Source organism: Lingula anatina, chromosome 3, assembly GCF_051362555.1.
Source record: "Lingula anatina isolate TDL-2025a chromosome 3, LinAna3.0, whole genome shotgun sequence".
Taxonomy (NCBI): Eukaryota; Metazoa; Brachiopoda; class Lingulata; order Lingulida; family Lingulidae; genus Lingula; species Lingula anatina.
Genome location: NC_141769.1, coordinates 19267603 through 19281261, shown reverse-complemented (window position 1 = coordinate 19281261; position 13659 = coordinate 19267603). Strand labels below are relative to the sequence as shown.

Below are 13659 nucleotides of genomic sequence, written 5' to 3'. Positions count from 1 at the left end.
GTTAAAGGCTTGTCGTGCCATCTACAGGAGATAATTGCAGTACACAGTAGACGCACACGCTATTAAGCACGTGACCTTTAACTAACACATCCTAATGCTAATTATGTGTAAATTTGGTGACATTTGATGGCGTCTTTTCAATTTAATAGGCATTTCTTTACATCTGTGGAAATAACAGTGAAATATTGGATTTGAGGGGGTACCTGTTATGAATTTGACTAAATGGTATAAAATATGCATATTCACACCACTATTTTGTATTTTTTGAACCATTAATCATGTTAGACATGGTATCTGGTATAAAAAGCACTGTTTATAACAATATACCTCTGTGAGGTGAACATTTGTAAATGAAAGCACATGGAAATGGGGGTGGGACAACCTTTTTGACCAATGTTGTATAAATATAAGTGACTACGGTTGGTCGTAAATGCCATCGGTTAATATTTCCTTCATTGCGAGCTTCACTGATCATTTACTCGCACGTACTGTTTCCATTTACTGGCGTGCTGTTATCGTTACCTGTAAAAATGAGGACAAGATGGCGACGCCAGCATTTTGTGCAATCCAGGTGAGTGCATGCTGCTATATTTCATAGGCAGTTACATGTATACTCACGAGCAACAAGTATGAATTATTATACTAGATTTAATGTGAGGACGTGTAATAATATGTAAACGACAGCAAGTTATATAGCATAATTAAGTAGTTGAAAATTTGTTATTTAACTTAAAGTGCTTGGTAGTTGATGTTCGATTAATGATAAATGCGCTTGAATATTAGGACTTAACAGCAGGGACACAACGTTGATTCAACGTTGAATCTTTGTTGAAGTTATGTTAAAACGTTGATAAACATATCTATGCTGGGGTATACATAATTCATTTCACAATAGCTGTTATTGCAGTTTTTATCATGGAGTGCAGTCTTCCTTTTTATGTTCTGTGAAAGCAATGCCGAATTGAACTCTGGTGAGATATGCTTATATTGTGTCTCTTTAAATGCAAAATAGTAAACGAACACTACAGATGTACTTGTCATCCGAAAGTTTACAGCTATAAACAAAAAATCTAAATGGTACATTTAAATGCAAATAGTTCTTAATACACATAAATATTTTTGTGTGTACTTTTTTAGGTAATGATTGTGCAGATTGGCTTTCCTCTCGCTGTGCCGAGCGATATCACACCAACAACAATCCATGTCACTATCGGGATTGTGTCGCCGGCATGCTGCCGCAGTGTATAAAGTACCCGGATATAGCTCCTCTTTTAATTGAAGAGCTGGCTCAAATGGAGAATAAATGTTTTGAGTCGACTGCCCAAACATATTCAACAGCGTCCGTCATCACCATGACACCTTTATGGTCACAAAAAGAAGTTTTCTTGCTACTTATCCAGTTAAAGTGTTTGAAGAAATGAAGAATTTGAGTGTTGTTCATATTACGAAATAGAAAATGTCACTTCATTTTGCAAGAGACAAATCGCCAATGCGACTGTCTTTTTTTATTATAATCTTTATAAATCGGTGTAGCCAGCACCATAGGCATAAATTCCGTAAGATTGATATCGGTTATATAATACTTGATTAATAAACACCTACTTAGTCATGCAAAATAAATGTATGGTAATGTAAAATCAAGGAGTTATAACAGAAGGAGATTACACGCGTGGGGCGGAGCCCGTATTACGGTCTCTCATTGGTCGGAATGAATAGAACCCAGAGAACAATAGATGCCTATCTCTGTTACGCTTAATTGCTACTCTCGTTTAAATCTCGTTTGTTAGTATCTGTGCCTTCGTCTGTTGATTTTTGAGGACAGACACAGAAACGGAGTCCCAAGTTTCTAAAAAATGAGAGAAATACAGAATTTATATGATATTACGTTGGACAAGGTTTTCAAAAAACAGGTAAGTGCTTTTAAATGCATAACTACACGAAATATGAAGATAAATTGCAACTTTTATGTCGTAGGGTCTCACTGTGTAAGTGTCCAGCTACACGTTGATCTCGCGAGGTGGTGTGTGGAGAATAAATATTGCACGAAAAATATTTCCCACTCATAACAAGTGCCTATAAATATAGTATCAGATGAAGAAAGTTTGGTCTTTATACAGTTGCAATTGTTAAGTAATTTGTGGCAATAGCAAAGAATAAAACTTAGGTGCACTTTCAGTAGCCGAATAACAAGCAGATGCTTAAGCCGCCATCTTGTTAATATTTCGAAAAAAAATTACTCCAAAAGACATTTTCCTCCTACTTTTTGAAACTTGTGTCACATGACAGTCATAAAATTTAAGTAATTGTTATGTGTGCAACACACTTGCTTGAGCAGTATTGTTTTTTTTTTTTTTTTTTTTGCGATTTTACATGTGGTCTAGCTTGGATACGACAATTGACAATTTTCATGAGTTCCGATCAAAAAGTGTTACGCTTGTTACGGCCAAAAGCCTTACCGCTTTTTGTACTTTTCAAATGCAAGATTATAAAAAAATTTGGTGTGTTTAGATTCTTGAACACCTTGGTCGTGGCGTGGTATATATTGCATGGGTATTGCTCCAATATTTCTTGAAAAAAATAACCTGATTTGTTCAGAATACCAATTTTTTACTCTAGTGTTATGGGTAAATGTACCATTTTGGCATTTACCTTTTTCGTGTTTAAAACTAAAAAGACTTATCATGACAGTTGGTCATCATTTTTCTTCTCACCACGATGGGTGGCTTTGGAGTGGTAACTTTGTTGTTAAAGTAAGGTGCTCAGTTATTTTGACTGGAAAAGTTTTGCCTCCACCCAGCATTTTCCATCATGGCGGTCCAGTATCTTTGGTATACCTGTAGTTATTTTAAACTTATTTAGTCTTCCTTTTACATATACATGTATATGTTTTAATTCATATTAAACCTTTGAAAAAAGAACACACATGAATCCTGGTGCTGTCTTAATTTAAAGTCTTAAGGTTTTAAGTTCACCTAGGCTCCACCAATTACTCTACCTGTTATCTCACTACACATCTCCCTTTGGGTCAAGGTGTGTAAGACACACCTTATTGTGTAAGACACCTCTATAATTAAGGCTACTTGCTTTTCTACTTTAATTATACTTCACTACTTTGGCATGTTAGGTGGCAAGCTTGGATGTTTCAGTTCATTTTAAGAAAGAAGCTTTGCCTTGGTGGTTACAAAAGAATAGAACTCTATTAAGGTTTATTCATTACTTGAAAGTAAATATTTCATCTTGCAGTGTTGAAACAGAAATTCTCTCAAAATTGATAATGAATTTTACATGCTTATCTTAACACTGCTCAAGTTTTTTTCCCTTCTATTATAGATATGGGAGAAGGCTGCATTGAATGTATGAATTATGGTCAGGCTGGAAAAAATTAAAAAATGTCAATGAAAAAAGGAGGTCAGCGTGTCTGGGGTAAGTTACTTTTCTCATAATGCCTACGATGCATTAAACATTCAAACAACAGTACCCTTTTTTTAAATTTTTTTTCAAAATACAACAACCTTGGGCATTTTCCTTTTAGCAACCGGCCTCTCTGAAATCCCCTTTTTGTCCTGTCAGAAGAGTAGGAACCAGGGCGGATTTAAATAATTTCTTGTAATAAGTACAATTTCTTTCAATTTCTTGGAGTTATTAGCTTGTGATCATGAATCTTGATATTCTATATAATTTTAGTTGTAAATTGTTCATTTATGTGGTGAACATTATTTCAGTCAAGTCATAACAAGATACATTAAACTTCACTGCGTAATTCCATAATGTCTACATGGATACTAGTAGTTCATAATGCTATTATGATGTTTGTTTTTTTCTAACCTACAGGTTTCTCTCTTTTCTGAGTGGCATGACATTGGCAGGCAGAAGAAAAGGTCCTGAAGAAATTCTCACTTGAGTTGTCCTTTTTGGAGAAGAAACTGGATAAGACTGGCCAACAGAGATTGCATTAAATTAATAGTGCTCCTTCATGACATTTTAAAATATTTTCAGTCACCTAACTGATTCTATACATTTCAAAAGTTGACATAAATTTTATGTTACTGTCACGTGGAAAAAAATTCAAAACCTATATATAATTTGTTGAGTGCCATGGTATAACAGTCTACTTGATTGCAAGTAAAATTTGGACTGTTTCAGTGAAATTTCTTTAAAGCAGTTAATTTTTTCAGCTGTAACATGTGCTCCAGTTCATTTTATAAATGTTCTTACTAAGTGTTGTCTTTACTTATAATTACCTTTTGAAAACCCCATGTTTTTTTATCCTATTTGTAAGAATTAGCCACTTTAACTTCTAGGGTTTTTTTTTCATCCAGCCCATTAGATTCTCAGACCTTGCTGGCCTGTGAGTGGAATAGTATCTGGCACAGACTGGTATCAGCAAGTCAGATAAAAAAGAATATAATTATTTCTATTTGCACGGTTGAAAAAAATGCCAACATAGACTGCATAAAACTGGACAACTATAGCAACTTAATCATTCTTATGACTTCATTAATTACTGCTTATGTGTAAAATTTTGTTTTTGTTCTTCTATTGATATAATAAAATGGTTTTACTCACAGATGCTACTATCATGATGCTTGAGTATAGAGTTGACTTAAAAGATATTTTAAGATAATATAGTAAATAATAGTTTGAAATTAAAAATTCTCATCTTTATTTGTTTCACTTTAAAAAGCTCAGTTAATACTAAAATTTCTGATATATTTTGTACATAAATATATTTATGAATGAATATTCTTAATGTTTAGCACTGTGTACTTGTTTACCGACAAATATGAAGTGTTAGTATGTGTCAAAATAATCCTAAAAAAAAGGGAGATTTCCAAGATAAAGAAATTTATAACGAGTATTTAGTAAATTGACATGTCGTGGCATTGCTTCAACCTTTGATTAAAATTTCACTTCAATGCATTAGGATATTAAAATTATACCGAGTGAGAGAAACAAATACTTAAAGAAATTTAAAACCATGCAGTCACAAAGCTTAGGCACTGTCTCAATGTATATGTTTATGGGACCCAAGGGCAGGAGGGTCCAAACGTTTATGTATTAATATTATGTTCTTTGGCAGTGAGGACAGAGGTTCACTTGAATGTCATTTTCACAAACCACAGTTGGGACGTTTTCTTTTGACTTATCCTTGGTGATTTTTCACTGTGTTGTGCAAAAGAAAAGCCATCTATCACCGACTCAAAAATACTCATGGCGACCATCCTCAGTCACCACCTTAAAATCGCTTTCTATGATATCGTTCCCTCCCAGCACATCGTCCAAATAACTACCTGTGAAAAAAATCGTCAGCATACAGCGCCGCTTTGACACTACTGATCGAATTCTAACGCGAAATAACGCATATAAAATCAATCTCCGAGCGGAGGAGAGCGACCCAGACGAAACCTTGAGACAGGAGGCCCCCCGTAGCTAGCTCCGCCCACCGTAACAGACATCGGACAATAGAGAGGCTTGCGTGTAATCTCCTTCTGTTATAACTCCTTGGTAAAATATAAATCACAGTTTTCGTTTCTATAATTTAATGACAACAATGAGGTCTGAGATGACTAGTTCTGGCCCCGTTACTCGAAAGCTTTGCGAATAGCGATATCACATAGAGGCTACAGTGTGTTATATGGGGCGAGTATGGGCGAGTTATGGAATCAAGACACTTGCGCTCGGTCGCAATGCGCGATGCTTTCGAGTTACGGGACCCTGGTTTATTTAATGGGGTTTTCCCTGAGTTAGCACTGCATTTAATGAGCAAGCATGGTAAGCATTTATGATTTGTTAGAAACAGTAACGGTAAAGGAAAAATAAGTATTACAGACTACAACATAAATAACATTTCTGTCTCCTGCATCCCAGTGTACCGCAAACTTTCATAGTCGCATTTCATAGTCCCATAGTCCCATTCATAACAAGAGAGAAGGCAAGAGAGAAGGTTCATGTGCTTTGGCCAAACAAGGCCGCTTTTATTATATAAACTCACTATCCTTATAATTTTAACAATAATAACAATGTAGCAAATTGTTGCCTGCATTAAATGTTAAGGCCTTAGGGATAATAATTATATATGAAATACTAAATACGACTCATCATCCTAAAAATTATGATGTGACGATTCAGCGAAAGTTATTATTTTCAAATAATTTTGCACACATTTCGTTTGTGGGGTTGCAAAGAGGCCCCCACTATGCAACATTTATCCTAAGCTGTGATTCAAGATAAGCAATTATTTGACAACAGTATTTGCTGATTGCTTAATAGATTGATATGTAATGACTTTTGAAGGGGTTGGTTCCACTGAGACATGGTTTACATTGACAATGATGGTACTGATAGAGACTGAATTGAATCGAAGGTTGGCAGAATGGTCCGGGTTGGGTTTTGTCGTTTGACATGAGCCGGAATTAAGCACGAGTAATTATAAAACACGGTTGCCCACTTTGGATTTGGATATACATATAGCCTGAGGCATCGAAGTTAAGTGCTGCTGAAGACTGATGTTCTGTTTGTGACGGAGTGACTGTGCTTGCCTCCATTGGTGAAGCCGTCTCGGAACCTATCGCCAGGTTTCGCAATGCCACGTGGGTCAACAGATTTGATACCAATAAAGCATTTGGTTGAAAGCCTGTTGCCAAAACTGCAAAACCCAAACAATTTTCAACACGTTTCACTTAGAGGCAATACAAAATGAAATTGTTTAAAATATGGGGGGAATCACTGCTGACCAGATATTTACTGTATATGTAGTCTATGTAAAATTGACCATTAATAACCCCAGACACACACGCGTGCACCATTAGCTCGGATTAAGTGTTAAGGACAGTGTAGCTTAATATAATGGGACCACTACAGCGGACATACGGGGATGGTCACCAAAATGACAGTGTTACACTGTTAAATGTACTGATATTTTACTCAACCAATACAAAAAAAACAAAAAAAAACAGCATAACTGGTACAATAAAGAATCACACTGATCAGTGTTAAGCTTGTTGGGACTGTTTTATGTAAACATGCGCGACACCAATGAGAAAACGTGTGGTAAGTGTTTGCTAGTTGTCTTGGTCAACCTTAGACAAATGCAGTAATAGATATATATCTTAATTTGGATTATAATGTGATAGTGCACTATCAAATCGGTGTACCGGGCTATTTTATATAATATTTTTTTATATCACATCCTCTGCCTGAAGGGCACATGTACCTCTTGCTGTAGAAATGTCACTTGAAAAACCCTGTGCATGCCAACTTATACTTTGTCAGAAGCTCTGTTTTTTCAGTGAGGTTTTGTATTTGTCTTTTTTTCATCGCTGCCTCAGACTCAAAAAAATAAACCACTGGGCGTGTCATAAATTAGGAAATTGGGTCTGGCTTTTGTTGTCAAACTTTAGTTCCTTGTTGAATGAATGGGCGGTCTAAATTGAGGTTATCTAGTAACTGCTCTTCTTGGAACAATACAGAGAGATCCGAAATGTTTTTTTTTTTTTTTTTTTTTTTTTCTTATCTTATGAATTCATTTGGTCTTTTATTATTCTTATTATCAACTTTACCGTATTCGATTTCTTTATGTGGCACCTTCTGTGAAAAATAACACCGCTATGCTCCTTGCGTTTTACAGGAAATAAATGCGACTATTTTTCACAGATCGATAATCATCCAGGTGCAATGAGAAATTTTGATGTTTTTAGTCACCCAGTATTATGTCAGTGTCAAAGCATAAAGAGAGACTAAAGGTATGTATTATAAGCAGGCTGTTGCTAGAGATAACGGAGATAGAGGATAAACAAAACAGATGTTCTGATGCTCTTCTTCGCCATGAGGCTTCAACATACCATCTTGATTTTTCTTCTTTTTCAATGGGAACGGGGTTTAACATCCGCACAAACAGAAGGCATTCTTTACCCGCATGGCACAAATAACGGTGACGTCACCGCCCCGGTGAATGATGACGGCAGCACGTCCGCCATAACGCTCTCTACAGGTTTTCCGTACTTTGACCAACTTCACACCAAACTATATGTAAGTTGTGCCAGTTTAGCATCAGCAGTGGGCAGGCGTGATATAAACGGTATTTGCAAATGTCATTGGAGTTTGCGGTTTATTCTTAGAACTGGAATATCTTAGAGATCAGTGGAGACACCGTCGTCAAACACCTTTCTCTCAGCAAAGGAATATGAAAAGCCGTCGCGCCTCTGTACCTATGAATACGTTATGTTATTAAATAAACCCTATTTATTCCGCCACCACTCACTTTTATTAATTAACGCATCTACAGGATGGTCCATAAAATGACCTATTTTACTTTCCTTATCAATTTTTATATAATTTAAAAGTTTAAATTATTTTCACCAAAATGTTCCAGAATGAAGACCATTTTATCCTTGCAAATTCTGCAAAAATTGGAAACTTTAAGGTAGTAATGAACCTTAAGATATTAAAGTTCTCAATAAAACGCAACTTCGTTCGCATTTTAATTTTTTTAAAACCTATTTATCTGATGGAATAGTTTGCAAATGATGCTTTATTACGCATCTGCACCTTGCTGACTTAGCATTTTTCTTGCAAACGTCTGATTCAGCATCTGTCCACATATTATTTTTACCTTTTCTTGGTCCCTGGGTTGGGGTCTTGCTGTATTTATTCCGCCACCACTAACGGCATTTGGTTGGGGGAGTGTAGTTACCAGTACATATTTTTGCAAATGTCTGGCTCAGCATTTTCAACATAATTTACCCTTTTTCTTACAACGTGCATACTAATACATATAGTGCTGGAAGTTGATACTGTTATAGACTATTTTTTTGTCTATGTGAATTAAGGACAAAAAAGAAAAAAAAAGGAAACGGCCCTACCATTAGTTAATGTGTGTGTGTGTGTGTGTGTGTGAACTATAGCTAAGATGGGGTGTGGCATTTAGTGTAAGTCAATTTTACCAGTGAGTATATTATAAAATCGGTTAGATATTCAATTTCCACCTGTATTGCTGACCTGATTTCTCCCAGGAAGAGTTAACTAAGCCACCACACCTAAAATGAGAAGCAAACAAAGCATTACATTCCTCTGCATTGAATTCTAACATATTATTACCGCCCACGTAGATAGCTGACGATATTAAAACTTATATACATTTTGCAACTACAAATATTAAAAGTAGCTAGGTATCTGAAGATAAAATGTTGAAGCCCCTGCTAGGAAGCATGTATTTTTCTTTTAGGGAGAGGGGGTGGACAAGAGTAAGGAGCATAGGGACCATTCCCAGACCCTATCGTACTGCGTGAAAGAATGGGTCGCCTATTTATTTATTACACTATTTATTATTTTATTAATTTACTTATGGTACAGACACTTTTGCTTATTGTCTTTGTTAATTTTTTTACAGTAACATGTTTTCCCTCCACGAATGAGGCTGTTCCCTTGGTAATAATATTAAATATTTTAGTGAGCATTTATGACATGTACACACACTGGACAAAAGAAGTGTCACCCCTACTGAGCCAATACTATGGGGGAGATAAATGACTGTGGAATGATATGCTCCTGGTATCATTTTATTAACATCAAATTTCACAAAAAAATCACAAAATGAGAACAAAATATACATTCTACCAAAATATGCAGTTTCAAGTCCAAAATTAGTACTTAGTGGCATAGCCACGTGACCTAATAATAGGTGCCAGTCTACGAAGCAATGTTTTATATAATTGTCTGATGCGTTCAGGGCTTATGCTGGCCCAAGCATGAAACACTGAATATAACAGAGTTTCTCTGCTGGTTAGACGGGCATTTGTCAAAAGTTTTGACATATCATTCCACACATTTTCTATTATGTTTGCATCCAGACTCTGGGCAGGCGCATCACCCTGCGAATGTCCTGTCGGTCAAACCAATCATCAACTGCTCTGGGCCTGTGACAAGGAGCATTGTCATCCTGGTGAACAAATGGCTAATTCCTGTCACCAAACATGTCAGTAATAGATGGTAGCAAGCCTGACTCCAAAACATCGTTATATTTCTAGTGATTCATGTTTCCATTGACCACTTTCAATTCGCCCAAGCCATGGATGCTTATGCAGCCCCACACCATGATGAATATGCTGCTCCGGGTTCGAAAATTCAGTGCATGTGGTTCAAATGCTTTACCAGCAGTTTGCCAGCATAGTACCCGTCTGTCATCTGAGGTCAGACCAAAGCGACACTCATCAGAAAAATATATAGGACCAATTGTCATGAACTGTCCAGTTCCAGATCCTGTTGACCCTAGTTTACTCTACGTTGCCTGTTTTGTAACGATATAAGAGGTTTCAGTCTTGCTACCCTGCTGTACACTCTCTGAGAATGTAACCGACGCCTAGCAATTTTCACATACACATTCTTATGTGTGAAATTGTTCCACTGTGTTGTCAACTGACAAGCAGTGTCGAACTTTGACAACCTGGACATCAAAATCAGTCGTCGGTCTTCACGGCCAGTATTTTTTCTTGGACGACCCATCAGAGGCAATTTGTCTCTTGATCCAGTGTTTCTATACCGAGACCAGACCCTCTGCACGGTTCTGACTGAACAATTCAACTGTATCGATATTCTGACATTGCTTATATTCCGCCTCTTCAGGTTAATAACTCGCACCTATAACCGTTAGATAATTGCCTGTATCTTGCCATATTGGAGAAAGACAGGAATAACATTTGCTGTACATGTACAAGACCAACAATACAATTCAATGGTATAGCGGTTTTATACTCATTAGTCACATTATAAGTAGACCAGGCATTATAAATACCCAATATCTGCCTACTTTTATTACTCTGAGTTAGGGGATGACACTTCTTTTGTCCAGTGTGTGTATGTAATTACAAAATGTAATGATTGGGAAATAACAAATTGGCTGAAACGGCCGAAACGACTATTGCGTTTGATGGGCGTTTCTTTTCTGAAAACGTTCAGTTTTATATACGTGTATGGTTTCACTTTTTGGATTGAGCAGTCAGTCAAATTTTTCGGGGCCGTTTCCTGCTCTGGCGGTATCATTTTTCTACTTCTTCTGTCACTGTGCCCTTTACATTCAGTTATTATTTAAGAAAAAAATTCAGTTTTAATTTCATCACAGAGTGGGGGTATTTGGAGATGTATTACATGTACACTGACCCCATTCTATTTCCAAATCATAACACGTATTTTCGCAAGAGCCTTTATTTTTCAAGGGCGAATGTCTCTTGAAGTAACCTATATAAGTCATGAGTTCCTCAAACTGTAATCCTCAATCTTGTTGTTTACAGTATCTTTCAGGTTTTCAAAGTATCCGGAGAATACGTATCAGTTTTATGATCAAGACCGCAATATATATATATATATATATATATATATATATATATATATATATATATATATATATATATATTAAGTGAAGAGAAGTCTATCTTTAGTCCCGCTAATGTCGATGTCGATTACAATTAATACCCTGTACTATGGCTATAACGATCCACTAACTCTTCAACAATGACGAGCAAGTGTCAATTCCGTGCAAATTACACCATTTTACAGCTTTTGGCCACGTTTTCCGACCGCAGTTTTGTAAGCGAACGCCATGCGGTGGAACGCGTTCTAGGTGAAAGCAGGCTAAGCGGCAGGTGCACCTTCCGGGGGTATTTTAGTGCGGAATATTGGGGGTGTATGCACGGTAAGCGGCAAACCCAAGCACTGGAGTGAGTAAAAATAAAATTCATGTGAGTAAAAATGAGTTTCGTTGTTTTCATATTTGGTGTGTTTGGTACTCCTGCCGTGGTCCATTCGTTAAACTCCCTCCTATCTCAACCGCTTGATAAACTAAAATATCCCTCTTACTTAGGAGCTGCATATGGTGCTGGTGTATTTCAATGGTTAGGCTAATGTTCAATGTTCAAGGCCAATGTTCTGCTACTCGCATCCCAAATTTGCACAATGATCAATTCCCTAGTTGTTATGTAGTAGTAAATTTAAAACTATAGGTACCCTTGTAGTAATGTGCATAATTGCGGGAGGGATGATATTTACTAGGGGAGTATATAATATGGACTCTTGCATTATTGGAACGGTTATATGTAATATATACGCGTCTCCAAAGATTTTAATATGATAGTGAATGAACATTCATATTGCTACTTATATTTAACTGTCTAGTGGGTACATGCACCTGTTCCTGTAGAAGCGTCATTTGAGTACCCCTATGCAAACCAACTAATACGTTTACAAGAAACCCCATGTTAACTGTGAGATTTTGTAATTGTTGTTTTATCCGTCGCTGCGCTCAAAACCTGTAGCAAACTGAGACAGCGTTTTAAGGGCATATACCACCAAATGTTATTCATTCAACATGATATATTGGCCGAAGTAAAATACAGTAGATGCATGTATCATATACAGGGTTACCACTTAATATGGAATATTATTTTTTGGCGAGTAAATTTTCTACAAAATATTTAATTTCTCTCTAACTACTTTAAATCCAAAGCTGAGGTGTCACTCCATGTGTAGCCAGGTGTGTTACCTAATTACCACACAACTTTCGAAACAATTGATGCATGTGGTTGCATGTTCTGTGGTCAGAAATATGAGGGGTGGTCTTTTCAGCAATTTCTGCCCTTGTATAAAAACGCATGGGTTTGGTAAATCTTTGGAGTGTGTTTAGAGAAGCAACAAAGGGATTGTTCTGAAACTTGACAGGTACCTTAGTGAAGATATGGTTCGACAGCTAAGCAACGCAGCTTACTATGGGATTCGTGCTCTCAGAGAAAATTGCCAGAAACGGACAGCCATTGCAAGGTAATTCAACATTTATCAGGAACCGTTTGTAAAGTCATCCAAAGAAATGCTGCAACAGGGGCACCTACTCCTAAACCTCAATCAGGGTGTCCTTGTATCACACCAAGATGACAGGATCGCCTTCTCCTTAGAGGACGCCGTGCTGGTCGTACAAAGACAACCATTGTCCTCAGAGAAGAGAGGCAGAATGTCATTCAAACGCCCGTTTCAAGGTCCCTCGTGAACAAGAGATTACTGCAAGCCGCTTATTTTGCACAAAGGCCAGTAGGGAAACCACTGTTAACAGCAGGTCATATACAGCGACGTCAGCAATGGGCTGGGGACCACGTGCGTTTGCAGCCAAAACACTGGCATCACGTCGTTTTCAGTGATGAGGCCAGATATGGATTTTTAGGGTTGCTGGTCGAATCCGTGTTCACCGACGTGTACGAGGGGCATAAAACAATGATTGTGTACTGCCTAGGGTGCAAGCAGGGGGTGGTAACGTCTCTGTTTGGGGAGCATTTCATGTCGGTGCCCAGAACCAGTTGGTTTTTCTAGGAGGCAACCTCATCCAGGCTTCCTACAGAGACATTCTACAGCAAACAATGCTTCGATTGGTAAGAGTCATCTTAAGGAACAACTTTGTGTACCAAGACGACTGCGCAACCCCACATCGAGGCCGCAGAATCACTGTTTTTCTTCAAAACCAATGGGTTCTGCAACTGCCCTGGCCTGCAAACTCTCCAGATATGAACCCAATTGAAAAACTTTGGGCAAAAGTAACTCACAGAATTAATAGCTATGGTCATCGACCGGTAAATAGTGATGAACTGCGAAAGGCAAATACCACTGCGTGGAATGATATCCCCA

General features: G+C 37.3%; 1 protein-coding gene and 1 long non-coding RNA gene across 3 annotated transcripts; both read left to right on the top strand.

Annotated features, from left to right (window-relative positions):
* Positions 1–351: 351 nt before the first annotated feature.
* Positions 352–1606, top strand: LOC147763030 (uncharacterized). Its single transcript, XM_087010020.1, has 3 exons — positions 352–571; positions 908–971; positions 1138–1606. Exons 1-3 carry the CDS (start codon positions 431–433, stop codon positions 1419–1421), a joined length of 489 nt encoding a protein of 162 aa, XP_086866146.1. The 5' UTR covers positions 352–430; the 3' UTR covers positions 1422–1606.
* A 74-nt stretch (positions 1607–1680) lies between these two features.
* LOC147763029 (uncharacterized) lies at positions 1681–4567 on the top strand. 2 transcript variants are annotated; one of them, XR_015333588.1, is made up of 4 exons: positions 1681–1910; positions 3331–3423; positions 3533–3606; positions 3832–4567. It is a non-coding gene; the product is annotated as an uncharacterized LOC147763029 (long non-coding RNA). The 2 variants fall into 2 exon arrangements; XR_015333589.1 differs by lacking the exon at positions 3533–3606 and having other exon boundaries at positions 1686–1910.
* The last annotated feature ends 9092 nt before the right edge of the window (positions 4568–13659 follow it).

Coding starts and splice junctions, on each gene's coding strand:
- LOC147763030 (XM_087010020.1), top strand. CDS start 431: ATGCCATCGGTTAATATTTCCTTCATTGCGAGCTTCACTGATCATTTA. Junction 572..907: donor CAGCATTTTGTGCAATCCAG/GTGAGTGCATGC, acceptor CTGTTATTGCAG/TTTTTATCATGGAGTGCAGT. Junction 972..1,137: donor CAATGCCGAATTGAACTCTG/GTGAGATATGCT, acceptor GTACTTTTTTAG/GTAATGATTGTGCAGATTGG.